General features: G+C 41.8%; 2 protein-coding genes across 6 annotated transcripts in view; both read left to right on the top strand.

Annotated features, from left to right (window-relative positions):
* The first annotated feature begins 528 nt into the window (after positions 1–528).
* SS18L2 (SS18 like 2) lies at positions 529–3,998 on the top strand. The gene is made up of 3 exons (XM_084903166.1): positions 529–849; positions 1,099–1,175; positions 3,717–3,998. The coding sequence occupies exons 1-3, from the start codon at positions 781–783 to the stop codon at positions 3,802–3,804; spliced, it is 234 nt and encodes a 77-aa protein (XP_084759292.1). The 5' UTR covers positions 529–780; the 3' UTR covers positions 3,805–3,998.
* Positions 3,999–8,336: 4,338 nt separating this feature from the next.
* Positions 8,337–18,393, top strand: part of NKTR (natural killer cell triggering receptor) — a 33,448-nt gene continuing 23,391 nt past the window's right edge. For 4 of the 5 annotated variants that reach the window (XR_014796712.1, XR_014796713.1, XM_084903168.1 and 1 more), the window contains exons 1-6: positions 8,337–8,480; positions 8,671–8,754; positions 12,838–12,912; positions 13,843–13,950; positions 14,552–14,596; positions 16,332–16,419. Coding sequence is in view for 3 of the 5 variants with exons in the window: in XM_084903168.1 (XP_084759294.1) it covers positions 8,697–8,754; positions 12,838–12,912; positions 13,843–13,950; positions 14,552–14,596; positions 16,332–16,419 (374 nt within the window). In the remaining 2 variants the exon portion in view is untranslated. Of the gene's footprint in view, positions 8,481–8,670; positions 8,755–12,837; positions 12,913–13,842; positions 13,951–14,551; positions 14,597–14,901; positions 14,930–16,331; positions 16,420–18,393 lie in introns of those variants that run through there. The other variant, XM_084903170.1, reaches the window with a different exon arrangement.

The following is an 18,393-nucleotide window of genomic DNA, read 5'->3' on the forward strand; positions in this document are numbered from 1 at the left end:
GAGACTCCTGTTTGGGATATCAATGTTGTCAATGGAATATACAGGTTGCAGTTCAATGTAAAAAACAAACAAACACAAAAACCAAGAGAGCGTTATGACAGAGTCCAAGACGACCTCCAGGGGGCCCCCTGGTATTCATGCCTCCTGTGAACCTATTAAAGCATTATTATTGCCCACAGAACAAACAGGTATATGTGTGAGTTTGTCCTTCAGCAAATAATAAAGCTCACCAGTGTTTTCCTTGGCCCTGCGGGGACTTGGCTTGGGAGGAGACAGTGCCCCGGGACCCCCTAAAGGCACAAATCCAGAGTGATGTCGAAAGCGGAGTGGACTAGGCGCCCGCTTTCCGGGCTCCAGCTCCGATTATATCCAGAGATAACCCATCTCTGGGTAAGCTTTTACATTTGACTTTGGCATTTGATCCTTTGCTTTTTCTTACAATCCTCGAGAGACCCGGGCACGGCACGCCCCTGCACGTAGACTACAGAGTGTTAAAAAGCGAGCGTCGGTGCCAGGCCCCGCCCCAAGCCAGCTTTCCAGACTGCGCAACCGCAAAGGACCCACCATCCACAGCTAAGCCCCGCGTCCAATCACAAGCGACGCTCCGCCTGTTCCCGCCTCCTAAGCGGGAGGACCCAATCAGCGTCGAGAGCTAACCCCGACCTGCCCAGGACCCCAGCCGCTGCCGCGGAGGTGTGTGTGGAGCTGCTGGTTGGCTCCGCGCTAGCGGCGTGGGGGGTTTCCGGGGCCTGAGACCCGGTGGCGACCCGACTTCCCGGGATGTCGGTGGCCTTCGTCCCGGACTGGCTGAGAGGCAAGGCGCAAGTCAATCAGGAGACAATCCAGCGGGTGAGCCGCGGGGAGGGGTTTCTTAGCTGCGGACCGGAAGCGGGCCTCGGGGGCGGGAGGTTTCCTGCAGCGGCGGCATCCGAGGACCCTGTGGGCCCGGGTGCTGGCTCTGGGGCAAGGGCTGAGATGGAAACAGAGTTAGCAAAGGCGCCGGGGGCAGGAGAGCCTGGCCCTGGGCTGTGAGGCCTGGGGCAGGTTCCTTAGCGCCAGGATGTCGTGTGGCTCTGACCCTTTTCTCCGATCGGGCAGCTCCTGGAGGAGAATGACCAGCTGATCCGCTGTATCGTGGAGTACCAGAACAAAGGCCGGGCGAACGAGTGCGTCCAGTAAGTCCCCAGCTCCCTCCCTTTCCTTTTTTTTTTTTTTTTTTTAAATCTCTATTGATTATGGTATCACATAATTGTCCTCATCCCCCCATTCCCATCCCAAACCCCTCCCCACGTATGCCCCCACCCCCCCTGTTGTCTGGCCTCTGGTTAGGCTTATATGCATGCACACAAGTCCTTTGGTTGATCTCTCCCCGTTACCCTCCCCCTCCCCTACCTTCCCTCTGAGGTCTGACAGTCTGATCGCTGCTTCTCTGTCTCTGGGTCTGTTTTTGTTCATCAGTTTATGTTGCTCATTCGTTCCCCTAGATTCTTGAGATCACGTGATTCAAAAAATACCCTTATAAGAACCAAAACTGAGACAAGCCGTAGTGGTTATGCCGAGAGGCAAGGGAATCAGTCTGTAGCGAGTTCCTTTCTGGGCCAACAGTTCTTTTGAGTCCCAATGTCAACGTCAAACAGTTCCTTACGTGTACATGCCCTTGCTTTTGAGTGGCGTGGAAGCCAGTGTGGTGGTACAGCAGCTGTCCTGAACTAGTCTTGGGTGACTGGTGGCAGAGGAGGGTCAGAGAGGTGGCTTACCTGCCCGGCACCGTAGGACTGGACCCTGTGAAGCCTGCAGTCAGATGTAGCACCCTCTTCGGAACCTGAATTAGGCTCATTGCAAAGCCTTCTTCACCGGAAGCCGTGCCAGTCGATGACAGCGAGGACGGGGAGGGATGCACATGGAAAAGTAGTCTTAGGAGATGCCATTGGTGTCTGCTTTGTCTTTTTTGTTTTTAGGGTACGTTTATTTATTTATTTAATTTTTAAAAATATATTTTATTGATTTACAGAGAGGAAGAGAGAGGGATAGAGAGTTAGAAACATCAATGAGAGAGAATCATCGATCAGCTGCCTCTAGCACACCCCCCACTGGGGATGTGCCTGCAACCAAGGTACATGCCCTTGACTGGAATCGAACCTGGGACCCTTGAGTCCGCAGGCCGACGCTCTATCCACTGAGCCAAACTGGTTTCGGCGTAGGTTACGTTTATTAAAGCTAGGAACAGTGGAACAAGGAAGGGTTTAGGATGGGAGAAGCAGCCAAAGCAGCGAGCCTAGGCGGGGCTGCTTGGGCTCACTGGAGAGTCAGAGGAAAGGGGCCTTGGAGACAGATTCTGGGGTTAGTCTGGGATAAGCTGCCACTGCCCATCTGCACCCCAAGTCTCTTGGGTACCCTTACAGTTCAGGAGAGGCAGCCTGAGAGGAAATAAAGGGGTGGGCGTGCTCCTGGGAGCGGGCGGTGGCTGCAGTCTTATTGAGGATCCCTGGCTCATCCTTTTTTCTGTTAGGTTGGGCTTTTTCACATTGCACCTGCCATGCTTCCTGCTTCCTCGTCTGACTTTTCTTCCTTGGTAGGGAGCTCGACTTCCTGAGTGAGAACCGCTACTGTAGGAAGCACACGTGGAAGTACTTCACCCCTACTTTAAGTTTGTTCGGATATTTTCTAAGTCCTACTGAGTATGAGGAGCTGTCTTAGCTACTGGGGAATCAGGACCAAAACAGGAGCTCTGCTGACATGGAGCTTACCTTCCGTGTAGCATGTGCCACATAGAAATCTCACTTATTCGGTACCATTGCAGATGCCAGCCTAGCCAGAGGAAATCTAACTAAGCACATGCTGGTAACTCTGTGAATAAGAATAAAGTTTGGGTGCTGTTTTATACCAGGTATCTCTGATGTGACATCTGAGTAGAAGCCTGGGGTAAGGGAGCCAGCAGTGCAGTACGTGAGGCAGAGCATGAGGTGGAAAAGCCCCCAGGCGGGAGTGTGCTCCGTGTCTTTAGATGTCAGCAAGGATGCCGCTGTAGCCAGAACTCAGTGAGCAAAGGGAAGATGGAAGGAGATGAGATCAGAGAGGTAACTAGAGGGGGCTGATCTTATAGGCCAGGAGAAGGGCTCAGCTTTATTCAGAATGAGATGGGAGCCTTTGAAAAGTACCAAACAGAGCTGAAACCAGTGGTAGAGCGTCGGTCTGCGGACTGAATGAAAGGTCCCGGGTTCGATTCCGGTCAAGGGGGCATGTACCTTGGTTGCGGGCACATCCCCGGTGGGGGTGTGCAGGAGGCAGCTGGTCGATGTTTCTACTCTCATCGACATTTCTGGCTCTCTATCTCTCTCCCTTCCTCTCTGTAAAAAATGAATAAAAATATATTAAAAAAAGAAAGAAAAGAAAAGTACTAAACAGATATGTCATGATCTTAAACTGTACAGCAATCATTCAGGCTGCTAGGTGGAGAAGAGAGTAGGGGTCCAGAGGGAGAGCAGGGACCAGTTAGGAGTTTGGTTCAGTACCATAGCCTAGAGAGGGGCCTGTGGAAATAAGTGAGAACAGGTATGATTCTGGATATATTTTCCTTGAAAGTGTTAAACAAGGTTGATAACGCTGAGTCATCAGTCAGCCGATGAGCCTTTCCACTGAGTAGGTAAATGCTTTCCCAGTTGTTTGTTCATGTTCAGTAAAAACAAGACTGATTTTTCCCTGTTTCCCACCCACAGGTACCAGCATGTGCTACACAGAAATCTCATTTATTTGGCTACCATTGCAGATGCCAACCCAACCAGCCCTTCGAAAGTGATGGAATAATCTTCCAGTTGCCTGTTGTGAGGAGTAACTGAAAGTAATACATTTCCTGTGACACAGAGACACCATCTTTACCAACTCACCTGCTGAAAACATGAAGGAAATCTCCGTGTCTCTTTTGAGTGTGAAAATGTGAAGAACTAAAATATCTGTATGTCAGTGTAAATATTTATTTTAATAATTAAGCAGATCCCCCCCCCCAAGCTGCCTCCAGGTGTTTTCTTTTTTGAAATCGGTGTGTTTGGATAACAAAGATACCATGGGCGTCTTCAAGCCTACCTTTTTAGGCTCAGCCTGAAGAGGAAACTGAGCAGGTGCTTGGCGATTGGGAGGACTCGGTGAGACTCCCGACTGAGACCCTGCCAGTTGAACATGTTACTGTGTTCTCCTTTCTACTGGTTTGTGGTTCTGGACCCCCTGGCTGCTCTGGTCAGGTTGCTTTGAAGTAAAGCTTGCCTTTCCACAAAAGACTGATACTGAGGTATAGAAATTTTCATGTAATACGTGTTCCATTTGGTTTTCCAGGAAAACTGTAAGAACGTAAAAATATATGTAACACCCTGGCCAGTTCGCTCAGTGGTTAGAGCATCTGCCTGCAAACCTAAGGGTCTTGGGTTCCATTCCCAGGCAAGGGCACTCACCTGGGTTGCAGGTTTGATCCCTGGCCCTTATTGGGGCACATGCAGGAAGCAAGTAATGTTTTTCTTTCTCCCTCTCCTCCCTCTCCCTCTTCTTCCTCTTCTTCCTCTCCATCCCTCCCTCCCTCTCTCTCCATCTCCCCCTCTCTCTAAAGCAGGGGTCCTCAAACTTTTTAAAGTGGGGGCCAGATCACGGTCCCTCAGAGAGCTGGAGGGCCGGACTATATGAACTACTAATTCCTACTGTAACACCTCGGCTGTGCTCACTGCCCAAAAAACCTGGCGGGCCGGATCAGACTCCTCTGCAGGCCGCATGTGGCCCGCGGGCCGTAGTTTGAAGACCCCTGTTCTAAAGTATGGGGGGGAAAATATCTTTGGATGAGGATTAACAGTATTAATATATATTAACATACATATTAATATATATTGATATAACACCATTATTGTAGCAAAATTAATAGTAATTCCTAATTATTATTAATATCTCCTAATAGAAGATGTTATAGGGGAAGAAAAATGTCTTTCTTTTTTTTCTTTTTTTTTTCTATTTTAAGGTTCTCGGCTGGGAGTGCATAACAAATGACAGATTAACAAAAACCAAGTCATACAGATTTATTTCATAAATGTTTTACTGGATGGAAGCATTCCTGAGGACTTTTTCCTAAAATTGGAAGCCTGCTTTTCCCAGGAATAGCATACCAGAAGCATCTGGGGTTATCACCCTGGGAGCAGCTCTCAACTACTGACTCAGGAGATGGAGTGTTAATATGCCGGCCCCTTTACTGCCATAAGAACAGTCCTGAGAGCCCTAGCCAGTTGGGCTTAGCGGATAGAGCATCGGCCTGCGACTGAAGGGTCCGGGGTTCGATTCCAGTCAAGGGCACATGCCAAGTGGGCATATAGGAGGCAGGCAATCAATGATTCTCATCATTGATGTTTCTATCCCTCTCCCTTCCTCTCTGAAATCAATACAAAATACATATATTTTTTTTAAAAAAGAACAATCCTGCCAAGACCAGTTTGGCTTAATGGATAGAGCGTCAGCTTGGGGACTGAAGGGACCCAGGTTCGATTCCGGTCAAGGGCATGTACCTTGGTTGCGGGCATATTCCCAGTAGGGGGTGTGCAAGAAGTAACTGATCCGATGACTCTCTCTCATCGATGTTTCTGGCTCTCTATCTCTCTCCCTTCCTCTCTATACAAAATCAAGAGCTGCTTCTTCAATATTGATGGCCAGAGTTCCCCAGCAGGATTAAACTCCAATCACATGCTGTGGTAGCTGGCTTAATAGCAGATACTTAATTGGCTACCTTCCTTGTTTCACTTCGCCACTCCCCAAATGGAGTTTCCTGGGATCACTTCGTAAGTAAGCAACTTGCACTCAAATCATTGTTTCAGAGTCTTCTGAGGGAAACAACCAAGATACCAGTTGTCTCGACTTACTCCTGGTAGGTAGATCCAGAAGCTCAGCAAATAGCTTCTATCAGCACCAAGACAGATAATTTTTTTTTTTTACCAAAACCCAATCTACTGTGTTTCCCTGAAAATAAGACATCCCCTAAAAATAAGACCTAGCGCATCTTTGGGAGCAAAAATTAACATAAGACACTGTCTTATTTTCGGGGAAACAGGGTACTTGCAAAAACTGTCAGAGCCAAAGACTCAAAGCAGAATTTAGAGAATGAAACAAGTAGGATCGACATAAAATGAGTTAGGGTCCTATCTGACAGGAAGTATTGGTTGTATTGGGTTTTTCATGTGAATTTGATGGGATTCAAACTCCCTCCCCCCCACCCCGAGAGAGAATGAAGCAGCAGACATTCATGAAAACAACGCCATGCTTTAAAACAAGTTAGTGACAAAAAAGCCACTTACCTAAAAGGCTAAAAGATGGGCCCTGTACCCACAATTATGGTGACTTAGTTTGAAGCCATGCCCCAGTGGCGATCTCTGTGCTGCCACACCCCGTTCCTTTCTCGTAGTGACTAGCTTTACCCTAAGCTGATCAATCATGATATCTACCCATTGCCGTGGCCATCAGGAGATGGGATATGAATCTCATCAAGCCAACCAGAAATGTCCCCAGGATTTTTCCTCACTGGTACGGGCAGAAAAAGTGCTTTCCCTTCAGGTTGCCAGACTACAAAGATGTATGCTTGAAAATGCCATGGCCAAGTTCCCTGTTCCACCTGGAGAAAGTCAATCTGATCTTGACGAATATAATGAAGATGTTATTTTAGCAATGTACTCATTTTTATTTACCTCATGAAATGGTCTACTAATTTCCACACAAAAAATCTAGGATTTCAAAACATGCTTTTCCAAATTTTCAATATATACTAGTAGATTGTTACCAAGTTCTGGTAATATTTGTTTCTGCATCATGGGTCCCAAGATTACCTCCAGTTTGATGGTTTGTTAGAAAGACTCAGGACACAGCATGTAAACCACAGCTATGGTTTATTAGTAAAATAATTCAAAGCTAACTCAGCAAAGGGAAAGACACTTAGGGCAAAGCCCATAGGAAATCAAGTTTCAACTTTCCTCCCAGCTTGACACAGGACAAGCTTACTTCAACCAGGGATAAACTGTGTGACAAGTGAGAAATGTCTACCAGGGAAATTCATTACAGAGTCAGTACCCAAAAATTTTAAAACATTTTTATTGATTTCAGAGAGAGAGAGAGAAACGATGAGAGAGAATCATTGATCAGCTGCCTCCTGCATGCCCCACACTAGGGAGCAAACCCACAACCTGGGCATGTGCCCTGATTGGAAATCAAACCCTGACCTTCTGGCTTATAGGTCAACCCTCAACCACTGAGCCACACCAGTGGGGCAGTACCCAAATTATTTTATTGAGGCTAGTCACATAGCATCTTCTGCCTAACACATACCTAAATTCCAGATTCCTAAAAAGAAAGCAGGTGTTCAGCAAAAACCATAGTGTTTACACAAATAGTTTAGGCATAGTGAGACACTCTTATCATGTAATGAACATTTTCTATAATTGTAAGAAATTGATTACCATTAAGTTCCCAGATTCCACTCAAAGGCCAATTTTGTAAGCAGGTCTTTCTAAAGACAGTAGCCTTAACCAATCAGATTCTTTCTCATCATTGATGTTTCTATCTCTCTCTTCTTCTCAATTCCTCTCCAAAATAAATATATATTTAAAATAAAGGGAAAAAGGAAGACAGACAGCAGCCTTGCCCTGTTGGTGTGGCTCAGTTGATTGAGCATCATTCCCATGAACCAAGAGGTTGGTTCAATTCCAAGTTAGGACTTGGCACCATCCCCAGTGTGGGGCGTGCAGGAGGCAGCAGATCAATGATTCTCATCATTGATGCTTCCATCTCTTCCTCTTTGAAACTAGTAAAAATATTTAAAATTTTTAAAATAGTATAAGCAAATAAGGTCGAATTGTGTGTGTACCTTCTCATGGGATTCCTTTTCTCTCCACCCCTTTTCTCCCTTCCCTAAGTTATAAAAATGTAAAAGTTACTGTTGGAGCATATTACAGAGGATAAAAACAAAACAAACAAACAAAAAAAAAAACAGGCTATAAAAGCTCGGTGGGTTTAAACCTCAAGGAGTTAATTCACACAACTGGCTCCTCGAAGCTGTCAACAGCGAAGCCTCGCGATATCCGGTGAGCGTGGAAGCTCACAGCCCTGGACAAGGAACGAGAGGAAGTGAGAGCGCAGGCGCGTCCAGGGCTCCCAGATTGGACGGCTGGTTCCAGTAAAGAGAAAAGAGGCGGGACAAAAAGAAAAGGACCGGCTCAGTAACAGGAGCGCCCTACCCGAGGCTTCGCCGGAGCTCCCAGACACGCTCTCGTGCGCTTCCTTTCCGGTAAGATCCCTCTCGGGAGGCTGTGCTCTCGCGGTATTTGTTCAGACTCTCGCGGGGTTTGGCGTGGCACTGGGAGGCCGGGCTGGGGGAAGGGGGAGGTGGTCCGTTATCGGCGTTGTGTGTCGGCCGCTGTGACCGCGCTTTCTCCTCTGTGCACGGGGAGCTGCTCAGGCTGGAGGCCAGCCAGGTGAAGAGCTTGCCCGCCTGAGCGCCTGCCGTGTGGGAGCTGGGGGCCGGGGGCGGGAGGGGGCGCCGGCTCTCCCTCTCGCACTGTGGCGACTGGCTGGCGCGGGGCGACCGTGGCTCGGGCCCCGCCCCCGCCCCAGCTCCCGACCGGCCCGGACCTGACCGCTCTCCCCCCACCCCCTCTCTCCTAGCTCTTCCCGCCGCCGCCTCGGTAGCGATGGGGGCGCAGGACCGGCCGCAGTGCCACTTTGACATCGAGATCAACCGGGAGCCGGGTGAGCCAGACACTGAGGAGCCCTGCTGGGGCCCGGGCTTAGCTCGGGGAAGAGAAGGGGTCTACCCTCACCCACTCTCCCCGAGCCTGTTTGGGAGCGGGTAGGCAGTCACCAACATTCCGTTTCTCCGGTACACCACTCCCACTCCTCGGAGCCCGGGCCTCGCCCCCCTCTCCACCCTCATCCCCAAACTCCATGTCCCTTTGCACCCCCAGGCTGAGTGTTCATGCCTGGCGCCAAGAAAAGGGCTGCAATTCCTTTAGGACTTTTCAAAAATTCTGTTCCTAGGTGGCAAACACTTCCAGTTCCGATTTCAGTTATCTTGCTGTGAACTGGGATGTCTGCACCCCTATATTTTGTATTTCTCAATATTTGAATGCCATGAATTGGTTAGCTGGCCTCCATTATTCCTTAATAGTATCTTTAGCCAGAATTTCTGGCTCATGGGGAAATGGCCTTGAAAAGTTCTCTGAGGATAAATAAACCAAAGCATTCTGTACCAGCATACTTGCAGCGTGCATTAATGTGTTTGTCTGCATATTTTGTTGAAAATTAAGTATTTTCTTCTCTAACGGGTGGTTTCATTCTTAGCAGCAGCAGAGCGTACAGAGTTTAAAACTTGTTTTCTTGGCTTTTTTTTTTTTTTTTAAGTATGTGCAACAGAACTTTTAATGGAAGGCATATATATATATATATATATGCAGCCTTTGTGCACCCTCTTGTTCAGTGGATTCCCGAGAGCTTCTTTCTACTCTAGAGTTTAGACTGTGGGGATATAGAATGAGTAAAACAAAGTGGCTTGTGTCGTAGGGGTCCTATTTTAATAAGTTGGTCAGAAAAGGCCATTTTGAGGAGAGGACATTTAAGCAGACTCCGGAAGGAGATGACATCTTTGAGAAGGACATTCCCGGAAGAGGGACAGTTAATGCAGAGGTCCCAAGGAGAGAATTTAAAGTGCTTGCCTGTTTAAGGAACCTCAGAAGTTCAGGGTAGCTGGTGTAGGGGAGGACAGAGAGTAGCAGGAAATGGCTATAGGCCATAGCAAGGACTTTGACTCACTAAGATAAGAAACTACAGAAGGGATTTGAGCAAAGGGATGATGTTATCTTAGAAATTTTGTTATAGTCTCTCTTATTAGATTTTGAGTCTGGATGGATCTTTTTTAAAAAATATATATTTTATTGATTTTTACAGAGAGGAAGAGAGAGGGATAGAGAGTTAGAAGCATCGATAATTTGTTTATATCACTCTTCTCAGGCTTTGGTTTCAATTTGCTTCATAAAATTTGTTAAGCTTTTCACATTTTTCTGTGTTGAAATAGTTGATGACATTATACTTTAATGTTACTTCAAGATTAGAAGTAATTTACCCATATCTGAAGAAGATAGGTACTAAACAGCCTTTTAATTTCTTGGATCTCTTTCTTTCTTTCTTCCTTTCTTTTCTTTATTTTCTTTCTGACTGTATCAGTATGGAGTCGCAACCCATGCTTTCTTATAATTCTTCTTTCTAAATTTTTTTTTCCCCCAAAAGAGCCAGCTTTGGGATTTATTTATCAAGTCTGATATATTTCTGTTTCTTACTTCATTGATTTCTGCTTGTACTTTCATTAAAACCTTTATATTTTTCTTAGGTTGTTTGCTTTTTTTCTTCCTGAGTTGAGTGAGTAATTTACTTTTGGTCTTATGCATTAATGGAAATATCCAGGACTGTGTGCATTGATTGGGACAAAGAAAGTGATGGTATTCAATATCTTTTGCCTTGTGAAACTTGGCAGCTCCAAGATCTGCCCCATTCCCCAACATCCTGGTTCTTACAGTTCTTCAATGCTCTGATCTGTGCCAGTATCCTTGTCAGCTAACTACATGAGCCAATAAATACATTCTCAGTTGAGTTTTGAATTGTACTATCTTCAGGATACCTTTACTTGGGTGTTGAATGACATGTTATGAAAAAGCTTTAGGTGCCTAAATAAGTATAGAGATGTTTTAGTCTCACCTTAGCTTATATCTTATTTATGTTATCTTACTACTTCCTTTTATGTGAGTTACTCTACCACAGTAATTTGAAAGACAGTTAATATGTTTTAAATTCTGTATGTAATTACATGTTTGTTTTCCTAAATCCATATTTCCTCTTTTATCTACTTTAGCAAAGTCAATATGATGAAATGTCCCTTATCTTACCAATTCAACCCTCTCTTGTTGGCTTTATTTATACTGTGGTTGTTTTTTCTTTGTAAGTAACATAATTCTACTGTCTGGATTCTAGAAGGGCTTATATCTCTGAAAATAAAGAGATTTTATTAAACTAAGTCTTGACGGTGTTTCACATAGAGTAACTTTTGCTGATACATAGTGAATACTTTTGATCTGTATATTTAGGCATGCCTTCATTTATATCTTATTCTCTACCATTAAATAATTTTGTTTCAAGAGTTTTATTGTCATTACTAGAGGCCTGGTGCATGAAAATCTGGTGCTGGGGGAGGGGGAGGGGTCCCACAGCCCGGCCTGTGCCCTGTAGCAGTCCGGAACCCGTTGGGGAATGTTCACCTGCCAGCTTAGGCCCACCTCCCCACCCCCACTGCCTTAGGAATTTGGCCTAAGCTGGCAGTCAGACATCCCTCTCACAGTCCGGGGCTCTCAAAGTCCAGGACCCCTCGCTCCTTACGGCCGCCTGAAGCTGAGGCAGGAGAGGCTCCCACCACTGCCACTGTGCTTGCCAGCCGTGAGCCTGGCTTCTGCCTAAGCAATGCTCCCCCCAGGGGGCAGCTCCTGCGTGGGGCCCGGAGGGACCACAGGAGGACTCCAGGGCATGTCCAGCCCGTCTCACTCAGTCCTGATCAGCCGGACCCCAGCAGCAAGCTAACCTACTGGTTGAAGCGTCTACCCCTTGGTGGTTAGTACATGTCGTCATAGCAAGCAGTTGAGCTACCTTAGCATATCATTAGCATATTATACTTTGATTGGTTGAACTGACAACCGGACACTTAGCATATGAGGCTTTTATTATGTAGGATTATTCAAATATTAATTCTGCCCAGGCACTGTACAAAATCAGTGGGAACAGAGGTGAGTAAAACAGACATGGTTCCTTTTGCCTTGCCCTCGCATGCCCAGGACCAGGGTGGATAAAAGTGTATTCTGTTCATACCACTGATGGCTCAGCACATTGTATAGCAATGTGCACCTATCATTTCCAGCCTATGTTATGTTGGACATCTTGGTACATGGGGAGGATATCCTATATAATAAAAGGCTAATATGCAAATTGACTGAACAGCAGAACGACCGGTCACTATGCACACACTACACTGACTGCGGGGAGCAAGCCTGAGCCATCAGTTGAACATCCCCCAAGGGCTCCCGAATTGCGAGAGGGCTCAGGCTGGGTGAGGGACAGCCCCCATCTCCCCCGATCTGTCCCATGTCTCCCCCTCCTCCATCCAGTTCAAGAATTTCGTGCACCGGGCCTCTAGTTAGTAAATGATGTTTGAGTAAATGGCCTGATTTTGTAGAAGTGCTTAATTGCTTAATTTCTTCTTAGATTTTATTCTCTGCCTACCCAATATATTCTGTTCCTACCTTTGTTTTATCCTTATCCTTATAATTGTATATGTGATATTTTTTGCCTTTTGTAGTATATCATCTATAATACTTTTTCCAGTCAGTGCTCATTTTTATAACTACCATACCTTTGATGTCCATAATGTATGTCTCCTTTCTCACCATTGCACCTACAATTCCAGCACAGCTGTTTCTGAGAAATAGGAACAATAATATTACTGAAAGATAATGTTTGGTTTTATTCAGATTCTGGGTAGTACTTGCTGATTTTATTCCTGCCACCTAGTGGTCACATCAAGATTACAACATGACATAGGTTTGTCTTGGCTTTTTCTTGTCTGTAGCCAAATTTAAAATCTATTTATAGTACTTGTTAATTTTAAAAATTTAAAATGAATTACTAAAATAGACTTTCTAGTTTCTCAATTTTATGTATCTGTTTTATTTCTCCCAAGTAAGATGTGGTATACGGTAATCCATTTGCTTACCTTTTTTCTTCTGTCTTTCATTTCAGTTGGTCGCATTATGTTTCAGCTCTTCTCAGACATATGTCCAAAAACATGCAAAAACTTCCTTTGCCTATGCTCAGGTAAATAAATCATTAAATTATTCTAATGAGAAGTCATGGCTTACAGTTTTCCTTGCTGAACAAAGTAGATGAATGAGCTGTGAAATGAGTTTAGCAAATAAAAATATTATTTTCACTAATATGAAATCATGGAAGCATCTTTTTAAGGGAAGAAAGAAGACTAAATGGTCTCAAAAATGAAAAATAGAGTACTATTGTGTGTAATGAAATCTCTATACAATGTAGTTTATAAAATAATAGCATTTCAAAACTGATTTGGTAGAATTTCAGAAGTTTCAGTACTCCAAGCAAATTTAGCACTCCAGATTTCACAAGAAATTTAGGGTTAAAAGGTAGAAGGGCAAAATAGAATTAAGTTATTCCTTGTTATATGAAATTGGATTGATATTTAAAATTTTTTTATTTATTGATTGATTGATTTGAGAGTGAGAGAAAGGACGGGGGGTGGGGGGCAGGAGAGAGAGAGAAGGAGAGAGAGAGAGACGTTAATTTGTTGCTCCACTCATTCATGTATTTTTTGGTTGATCCCTGTATTTGCCCTGACTGGAGATCGAACCAGACACCTTGGCATGTTGTGATGATGCTCTAACTAAATGTGCTACCTGCCAGGGCTGCTATTTTTTAAAAATAGAAATGTTACCTTAAAAATAGAAACAGCAGATTATATCTATTTTTAAAATCCATACTTGGGTATACCCATGCGTGTACACAATCTTTACACCAACTCCCTGATTACCACACAATTTAACATAAATATGCTGCTTTGTACACTTACTTTGGTTTGTGTGTGTGTGTGAAGTTGTCATACTGTGTACCCCTTATACCTTTTACAATGCCCAACACACAGGAGAGATTTGACAGGGTTTAATGGGACGGTACTTTCCATTGAAAGATGTTTTTGTAGCTAAACTTCTTCTTTTTTTTCCCCAGGGGAGAAAGGCCTTGGGAAAACAACTGGGAAGAAGTTATGTTATAAAGGTTCCACGTTCCATCGTGTGGTTAAAAACTTTATGATTCAGGGTGGGGACTTCAGTGAAGGTAGAGCTAAAAGTTATGTCCCTAATAACCTCACCTATCAGTTTCTGAAGTAATCATTATTATATCTAATTGTAAATACTGTCACATACAGTATAATGTAAATTTTAGTGGTCAGTGAATGAACAGTTGTTGGGTGAATGAATGTTGTAGACCAAGAATGTATGAAAAAGCAAAATGCTAAGACATTTTGTTTTTATGCAATTTTAACAATATAATTACTTGGTGAATTACCTTATAAATGCTAAAGTACTGTTCAGTTGTATTTATTTTAGAATTTTATTGGTGTGATTACTGTTTGAAATAAATGGGTTGTGGAGATAATTTCTTTAATAGTATTGTAATAGGATTACACTTATATTTTTAAAGATGAGATTCGTTAGAATTTTGATTATCTGAAATAATTACAAGGTGTTATCTCCTTCAGCAAATTGAAACCATAAAAATAATTTATATGTATGAATATATTTAAAATTTTCTTTTTCTTTTTTTTTCTTATTTTTTTTTTTATTAAGGTATTATATGTGTACATACCTTACCAATCCCCACCCCACCCCCATATTTTAAATTTTCATTATAGTTCAATGTAGCTTGTTATTTGCAGGTAATGGAAAAGGTGGAGAATCAATTTATGGTGGCTATTTTAAAGGTAAGCCTTAATATTTTATGGTTTCTTGTTTCAGTCTGATGATAAAAGAAGTTTGATCATATACTTTTAATGAGAAGAGGTTTATTCTTAGTTCACTTTTTGCATGAAACTAATGCTGCATGAAAATACTTTATTTGCATGAACTTGGGGATAAAGTATATTGTAATATATAACTTTTAATTGACAAGATTAATTAAGGCTAACGTTATGGTTAAACATGACTTCAGCATGGAGGTTAGGCAACTATATACATGAAAACTCCTATCTTCCTGCCTAAAACTGTCAACATATTCTTTTGTTTATAGAGAATGTGGTCTTTTGCAAAATGAAAAGGTAAGAGAACGAAGCTCAGTAACACAAACTCCAATTCTGTTCCCTTGCACCCTTCCTAATAAATTTATGGACAGTCTGGGTCAGGTTGTGGCTGGAATTCAGTTTTGCTTGAAGACTTGGAAAATTGTGTATACTACTTCATACACCTGTACCTTTGTTCTTTCCCTGATGGGCTATTACTTCCACATCAGGGAAAAGAATCTAGTTGTGTCTTTTTTTCCCCCTAAACCAAGCAATTTCTTTGAATAAAAGTCGGTCTTCCTTTCTTTGTCCAAGGTTTGTATATTTTCTTTTGTCTACTAGAACTATATGATTGTGTATTATTCCTACAGCAGTAGCATTTGCATACATCTAACTATTGCACTTGCCCTGAACGCCTTAGAAAAGTCAGTTGCAGATATTATAACGGGACCCAATATTACTAGGTGTTAATGCCGTGATAGCTCCGGTGTTATAATAGTCTTTTATATTTCTTTTGGGGGAAATGGATTACTACTCTTTTTCAGAAGCCTGTTCCCAAGGTAATCATTTTTTAAAGTTTTCTATGTTTCTGTTTGTTCTAAAGAAAGATTTGTTTGTATGAATGTTAAAAGGAAATTTAAATTCTCAACATACTTCTGCTGGAATTACAATAATCTCTAAGTGATTTTCCTGACCGAGTATTTCCCTTGAACTACTAAGAAACAGCTCGTTGGCTGGTCCTATCAGCCTGTAGCTGTGAGACTAATGCTGGTAGGCCACTTTCACGCGGCTATTCCCTGTGGCAAATACCTGTATACTTGAAAATTGTATTATGCCATTTAAGTTTTTTTTACAGGACTTCCTTCCCTAGATAATTTTGTGATCCTGTTAATTGGAAGGAATCCTCATACTTAATTTGATTTAGGCATGTCTCTGCAGCTTAATGTATGTAATTTTTTGGTTTCTGCTCTCATAGTCTAGCTTCAGCTCAGTTGAGTTACTAAATTTACCATATAGAAATTAAGCACATAAGAAGATTATTAAACTCTCACGTACAAGTAGGCAAGAAATTTGGAGAAAATGAGCTTTACTAAATAGAGATTTTTTTCCCCCCTAAAAGTTCTTTATTAGTTTTCCCTGAAAGTTAATAGTTTAAATGTTAGTTAGCCAAAGTGTGTTACTATTAAAAAGTGACTGTTCTAAGGCTGTTTATATAAAGTATTAAATATATGTTCTTTTTCTCACGGCTTTAAGTAGTATTTTTTGGTCTTTTTATGCTTTTATTATTTGGTTAGTTAAAACTTTTTCTAAATATTCAGTCAAGTATCTGTACTGACCAGAAGAGGAATTTCATCCTTTGCTTTCTATTTATTTCTGTGAACATTACACTGAAAAAGTGCCTTATACTGGAGACTGACGAATTTGTGTTTTCTTCAAACAGATGAAAACTTTATTCTCAAACATGACAGAGCGTTCCTTTTGTCAATGGCAAATCGAGGGAAACATACCAATGGTTCCCAGTTTTTCATGTGAGTAGGCATCATTCAGAGATGGGCTTTTCTTAAACAGAGAAGCGCCGTTCATGAGAAAGATGGTATAGTTAAGACAAGTTTAATGCTAGAATTCTGTGAGTTGGGTTTTTATTTTTAACTTTTAATGCTATAGTAACTGGTAAGCTCTAGCAACCACTTCTGTGTTCAGCAGATATCCTGGATTTGTACTTAAAGTTCATACCTTGAACATGTACATTATTTTCAAAATACATTATTATCTTACGAAAAGAAATTGACTTTGACTCTTAACTAATTTGGAGGCTCAGTTTACCAAAGCCTGACAGAACATGGATAATTGATGGCCATTTAAAATTGTTAATAGTCTAGGCCTAGATAGACCCTTGGCATGGAAAGCAGTTGGTTTGAATAAACCATCATATATCAATAGTTGCTTTTTCTCTTATTGCTCTTTCAGCCAATTTGAGAGAGATAACATTTTTTTCTGATATTATATTTCAAAAACCTCAAACCTATGAGATCTCTATGCAGTTAACCCAATGCTGTTGTCATTTCCACCAGAATTTATGAAATTATCACTCAGGAAACTTCAGCATGCTAAATTTGCTTTTAAAAATACAAGCACTTTTATATATATGTACATGCACAACTGAAACCTTACTACTTATTTTTCATCTTAAAGACCTTTGGCATACTCTTAATTATATTCTTTACAGCTCCTCCAAAACCTATTTTTATTGTAATCCTATGATATAAAATATGAAAGATAATTGTCTAGCATGAAGTTTAATGCTTTAGATTGGAAGTAAATCTCTATAGTTGTGCTACTCATTGGAGAACTATTTATGTCTTATCAGAAAAAGTTTTTGTTTTTTGGGGGGGGCATCTTTCTGAATGAATGAATATGAATGGCGCTTCCCTGTCTTTAAAGAAGTTTATATTTAAAGGAATTTCAATTTCACATTTTAAATTTGTCTGAAAAAAAATAGATTTCCAACATGATCTGATAAAGTTCAGATAAGGGGCATTCTGTTCCTAAGAATGTCCTAAAAATGGAAAGCTGAGAGAAGATATAATACTTGGATTTATACAGGAGAAAGGAAGACCTTAAGCAGTTGTTCCTATATCTCATTTTGTTTCTAGAGAGTATTAGTTATTACACTTCTTTATAGAGTATTTTTTATTCTTAACCTTCTTCGGCGTCAAAAAAAAGGTAGTGGGAAATATTTTGAAAATTTTCTTATTTGGTAATTAAATACATAGAAGCTCTTAACTCTTTGATTGAGTTTCCCTTTTCCATTTTTAAGCTTATCTGAACTGTACATGATAAACTAACCATTCATTGGTCAAGAAGCTACCATCTGAGGGCTCTAAAGTTTCTTTTAGATTTCCTTTTTTATATCAGTACATGTAAAATTTGATTTAATAGGTAGCAGCAGGTTCTTCCCAATGTTACTGCTTAGCTAGTTTATAAAACGTTGAGAGTTAAAACTAGTGTACGTACATACATTAATTAAAACAATATATGAGATTCTCCCTTCAAAAAAATTAGAATGTCTTGTTACTGTGTTATTTAGTCCTTGCTTAAGTCTTTCCTAGAAATGTTGAGTATCAAAACAAAATTAAGGCCATTGCTTAATTTCACAGCAGAATACTACTTTTGACAAGTAATGCCTCATGAAAATTTTAACTTGAGTACATTGAGATTAAAAATTTTCAACTTGTTTTCATAACTGTAGATGGCATTAAAATTACTGTGAATCTGTGATTGAAAGAAAATTTTCTACTTTTACTTTGAAATTTAATTCTGGAGATGCATTTTCAGTTAAAAAGCAATCTTGGAAGTAACTGTTTTTGCACACTCAAAATAAATCCTAATCTTTTTTAAAAGAAGTTTTTATGAATGTGCTTTTATAAGTGCTGGCTAAAAGTACCAGTTCCTCGTGGGTTGCAATGTAAAAATCAAACCATTCACATTTCTAAACACAACAT

This window comes from Pipistrellus hanaki, assembly GCF_964339955.1.
Source record: "Pipistrellus hanaki genome assembly, chromosome: 13".
Taxonomy (NCBI): Eukaryota; Metazoa; Chordata; class Mammalia; order Chiroptera; family Vespertilionidae; genus Pipistrellus; species Pipistrellus hanaki.

Excerpts from the sequence above, each read along its gene's own strand:
- SS18L2 (XM_084903166.1), top strand. The coding sequence starts at position 781 with ATGTCGGTGGCCTTCGTCCCGGACTGGCTGAGAGGCAAGGCGCAAGTC. Across the intron at positions 850-1,098 it reads ATCAGGAGACAATCCAGCGG|CTCCTGGAGGAGAATGACCA; the intron begins GTGAGCCGCGGG and ends CCGATCGGGCAG. Across the intron at positions 1,176-3,716 it reads CGGGCGAACGAGTGCGTCCA|GTACCAGCATGTGCTACACA; the intron begins GTAAGTCCCCAG and ends TCCCACCCACAG.